Source organism: Seriola lalandi, unplaced genomic scaffold, assembly GCF_002814215.2.
Source record: "Seriola lalandi dorsalis isolate HSWRI2012SDOR001 ecotype SW California unplaced genomic scaffold, Sedor1 jcf7180002054538, whole genome shotgun sequence".
Lineage (NCBI taxonomy): Eukaryota > Metazoa > Chordata > Actinopteri > Carangiformes > Carangidae > Seriola > Seriola lalandi.
In genome coordinates this window covers 357519-362699 of record NW_019525091.1, presented here as the reverse complement: position 1 = coordinate 362699, position 5181 = coordinate 357519, and the positions used below count along the sequence as shown (strand labels likewise).

The 5181-nt window shown below is 43.4% G+C and overlaps 1 protein-coding gene across 2 annotated transcripts in view; it reads right to left on the bottom strand.

The window, feature by feature from the left end:
• Window positions 1-2056: 2056 nt before the first annotated feature.
• The window catches only part of LOC111661216 (serine/threonine-protein kinase SBK2-like), an 8444-nt gene continuing 5319 nt past the window's right edge, over window positions 2057-5181 (bottom strand). For both annotated transcript variants that reach the window (XM_087176166.1, XM_023414711.2), the window contains 3 exons: window positions 4896-5098; window positions 4126-4287; window positions 2057-3957 (listed from right to left, as the gene is read on the bottom strand). In XM_087176166.1, coding sequence (XP_087032292.1) covers window positions 3316-3957; window positions 4126-4287; window positions 4896-5098 — 1007 coding nt within the window. In that variant the 3' untranslated portion in view covers window positions 2057-3315. The remainder of the gene's footprint in view (window positions 3958-4125; window positions 4288-4895; window positions 5099-5181) is intronic.

Here is a 5181-nt window from a genome sequence, read left to right as displayed (position 1 = left end):
GTGGGCGGGGGGGGGGCTGGATCTGGTCCGAGGCTTCATCTTTCCTCAGCGCTGTATTTACTATTTAAACTCTCTGTGATGCTTTGATCGCAGCTCTCCTTTTATAGTTCGTCTTCTGGACGGCCAAGATAAATCACATGGTCAAAAAAACAATTTGTCATTCAGCAGTCTTTCTGTGTTCTTGTGGTTTACTTTCTTATTCTCAGACAAATCAACATCGACTACAACAGGTGTAGAAGTTGAAACCTTAAGAGGATCTTAAGAGTCCAGAGACTAGAGAGAGACTCAGATCCAGTCTGTAACATTGAGATTATGTCTGTTATGTCTCACACTCCGGGATCATTGGGGCAGATAATGAAGTGCTGCAGGAATGACTTGTAAAACAGAAGTTAGCATTTTAGCATTTCCAGTTCCCTCGTCCAGAAGCCGTTGGGTTTCTGGTTAGAAGACTAAAATAAGGTCTGTGGTTAACACAAGCTCAAGACTGTTTCACATTTGATTCTACAATCTAAAATACATCAGTAACTTACGGTGGCCCTGAGAGCTCAAAACACATGCAAACACACAAACATCTTCATCAATTTGACAACGAATGCGCTGCAGGAAGTCGTGTCGGTTACCTGTGATAAGGAGCTCATTCTGAACAAAAGATGAACATGTTCTAGCGAATATTTAGTCAATGAAATGTTCACACAACAGCACATATTTGACCAATTATTTTGTTGACATTTTAGGGGAAGCTGAGCTTCCCTTGCAGTCTTAGAGCAATCGCCACTGGTCCAGTGTGTGTTTTCTGCTCTGGCCTCAGAGGGTGGTAATGAGCCGAATACTCCGTGGTGCAACAGAATGAGGTGAAAAGACAACACACAACAGTTCAAACACTTTTGTTTTTTACTTTAAGGTCCCTCGGTTCTCTAAGGTTGTTTTCGTAGATGTACGTCTGGCTAACTTCCTCACATCTGCAGACATATCACTGAGCTTTTCTATGGAACTAACTGGAATTGCCACTGCATTGGATGAAACATAAAATCAACATAACAGCTTTGAGTAATATTAACAGGAAATAAAGATGTAGCCTATTGGCTCAGTGCTTCAGTTTTCCCCCGCTATGATTCAGTGTCAGATCTTTACTTATGGTCATGTGGAAGGAACGAGTATATTTAACAACCTTACATAGGCTGAGTAGATTTATCCTCTTTGTTTTTGTTTTCACCTCCGCTTGTTATTTACGCCTCCTCTGGTTTTTATTAGACTGGGCAGCGGTTCAGGATTCTGCGGCCTCCGCTGCTCCCGCTCCCCCTCTGACCCCCACCCACCCTCCACCCCCACTCCGTAAATGCTGCGGAATTTCCCGTTTCCATAGAAGAGGCAAAGATCAAAAGTTTTCTGGCAAACAACGGGTACAGTAGGAGGTCCTGCCAACTCCCCCAGCCTGGGAAACAGAGACCAGAAGAGAGTGCTGATAAGCTACTTAGCATGCAGCTTCAAATAAAGGAACGCTGGTACTGGCCAATCAAAGTGTGCAGATAATTACTCTGTTTACCTTCTAAGAGCAATGTTTGCATTCAGTTAATTATCGGTGTTTGGTGTCAGTGGTTCACTGTGTCTGTGCTGAAATCTGCCTCTCCAGTTTGTGTCCAGCTCATTGTGTTTGCATGAGAAAATGTGCTCAGTGTGTGACTTGGCTGGACACTGAGCCGTGGCCCGCGGCACATACACGGTGCTGAAAGATCTTAGTGTCAAATTTACGACTACCGATCTATTTTTGAAAACATCAGGGGAAGCTCTCCAGATGGTCCTCACTGTGTGTGTGTGTGTGTGTGTGTGTGTGTGTAGTCATCAGTGTATGTGATCTATTTGCATTGGTGTATAATATTACAAGGATATAAGTGCGCCAGGACATGTTTTTTAGGTCAGCGTACTCACTAAATCAATATAAAAATCTATTTATTTGCTGATCAGTAGCAGTTGTGAGTCTTTTTGATGCACAGTAATAATATTGGACAGTTCATTGTACTATCACACTGTTATTCGAAAAAGAGCATTTTACAAAAAATTGTATTTAAATTACATTTTATAAACTGCATGTCTGTAAAGTGGGTACAATTACATAAATACACAAGTATTTTACATTGTACATTTACATTGTAACCCGTGAAAGGCAGTATAACTGTTATGTAATATTTAATTTAATGTATTAAATCATAATTTCATACATTCAATTCTGATGTGATGTGTAAGGAACATTCAGCCATACAAAATAATAGAAGACACAGTTTTGTAATTATGTACAAAGTGCTACAGCAACAGCTTAGGATAAGTGCTAATGTTAAAGTACAAAATAACGCTGCTAAAAGTTGAAATATACAGTGAACCGCTAACACACGTGCTACTAAAATATTGGTAACGGATAAGTCTTTACTTTCAGAAAGGCTGATGATGTTCGATTTAAATGCATTTTTTCTGTCTGTGGTTGTATTCAAACTGGACGAGTTTATGGCTGTAAAACTGTGCACGGCTGCAGTGTGTGTACAGTTCATAGCCGACTATGACGTATTACACATTCAGAAGTCTGGACCTAAATATAGATGCAGCGTGTTAAAGAGGTGTCTTTTTCAAGGACATGATATACCATTACAGCACTTAAGTCATCTCCAGAAATGCAACTGTTGCACTATTTTTTTTCAAGCTGATATAAGATACAATTATTGCTATATTCAATATTAATAATTAATATAAAAAATTAGCAAAATCAATTAATTAATGGCCAAAAACAAATAATACCCTGATCAAAACAGCTGTGAACCTCCCACAGTCCCGTTAGTTTCTCCAAATTGAAAGCAGATTTCCCATAAACCCTGTTGTTTCCATTTAACGAAGGGGATTTTCCCAAAGTTGCTTTCGTCACGTTTGAAGGGGTTAAATGTGTGGGAAGGAATTTTTCCACCTGCCACTTTTGACTTGTGACGAAAAATGGCCATCGAGTGCGAGGTGATGTCCTCAAATGACTTGTTTTGACCAAAAGATACGAAGCTATTAGATACATTTAAAGTTATGTAAACAAAACAAACAAACAGCTAATGCTAATAACCTTTTACCAGGTTGAACCATAAATGTTTTGCTTTTTTACTTGGTCACTTGTGTGCAAGCTTTATATCACAGTGTAGGCTACTCATGACCACAATGGTTTCTTGAAAAGCAACAAAGTCTGTTTGCTAAAGTACAAACAAATATTTGAGAGGTTTGATAAAATAAACCCAATATAACATTGAGATAATTCATCATGGTCTCATCAAGTGCATAAACAGTCTGTGTTTATCTCTCTCCTCTTCCCTCCATCTCCTTCATGTTTCTGATCGCACCTTTCCCTCTGCTCTTCTTCCTCTCCTCCTCCAGCCTCACCCTCTCCTTCTCCATCATCCAGTCTCCCCCGAGGTAACTCAGCGCGTCCTCAGGCCGTCCACGAAGCCGGGGCCTCGGGTCGAGGAGCGCCTGGAAGAAGGAGCAGGCCAGCGGGGTGAAACATGCAAACTGGGGTGCTGTGGGAAGGCGGTCCTTCTTTCCAAGTTCTGGTCCATCTAAATCGATGGCATCCTGCACGCTCTCTGTATGCGGCTCTGCCCACACGTCCAGTTCATCTTCAGGGCCTTTCGCTGTGTCAAACCACTCCCGATATTTCAGGTATGAGCGGCAGTCGCTGGCTGTTTCCGCCCAGGGATGACTGCCAGTGAGCATGGCATAGGTCAGGATCCCCAACGCCCAGCTGTCTGTGCTGGGCTCCACAGACACCCAAACTCGTGTCTTCTTCTTCTTCTTCTCTTCATCCTCTTTAACGGCATCTTTCCCATCATTCATGCTCCTCCAGCTGTCCTCATTTCCACGTGAAATCTCCGCCTCAGGGGTGCAGTAAGGGGAGCTGTACCAGACCTCCGGGACCCTGGTGCCCCTGGCCTTCACCTTGGGTAAAACATTCATTTATTTGCAACTTGCATGACTAAAACATAGTCATTATATCTAATCTTCACTTTTCTAAGAATATGGCACATGATTTAGCCGCACATGCTGAATAGTGCTACTCAGTAATGCTATCATATCACAGGAGAATGAGTCTGTCTTTAAACTGACCATGCCAAAATCTCCCAGTTTCACCCAGCGGCAGGCGGAGTCGCACAGGAAGACGTTCTCTGGTTTGAGGTCCCTGTGGACAAAACCGAGGGAGTGGAGATGGGACAGCGCACCACAGAGCTGGGACACCACCCGCTGACAACAGTCCTCCTCCATCCCGACCTAAAGAGGAAATGGCGAGGGGGACGACGGAAGGAGAAGGATGAGAGTTATAATCAGAAAAAGAATGAGAAGGAATCTGCAGAGTGAACCTCTGCTTCTAAGTTGTTCCTAAGTGTGACGAGGTTCGGGTCTTTACACTTTATCATAGAAACCTAAAATCACTATACACACAAGCTGTGTCTCAATTCAGGGGCCGCATCCTTTGGAAGCTGCCTTTGAAGACCGATTGCGCATCACAGCAGATAGCGACTAGCTTGAACTATTTTGAGACCTCCTTCAAATGCAGCCCAGAAATGCTGCTTTCTTTTCCCAACCTATCCAGAGATTCATTGCACACCGGTAATGAGGATTAAACACTTTTAAATGTAAGTTCAGTTCAGGTCAACAGGTAAGCAACTGTTAAAACCAAGGGCCTTTAAACCCCAAGTTTTTGAAAATTGCAACGCAATGGTAAGGGCTGGCACAGCTGGTGACGCAAAGCGAAAATCCCTCATAAACCAGAACATCTCATTTCGGTTCGCGTCATAGACGGCGTCCTCTGAAGGATGCGGCCTCTGAATTTGGGACACAGCTCCAGTGCGTGTTGTACTGTGAAACGAACTGTATACCTCTGGTAAGATGACGTCGTAGAGATCTCCGAAGAGGCTTGCTTGCTGAGCGAAGACGTAGTGGGAAGGTGTGGAGTAGGCGATTCCCAGAGCTCTGGTGAGGGACGGGTGGGTGCAGAACGACAGAGAGAGGTTATACTCCCTCAGGAAAGAGAGGAGAGAGGTGGACTCACGAGGGAAGAACTTAAGAGCCATCGGAGTACCTGGAGGACACAAGGAAATGATTGATGTACAGTAGGTAATATTTTGATGTGCTGACGCTAATGATGATATGTGCCCCCCCCCC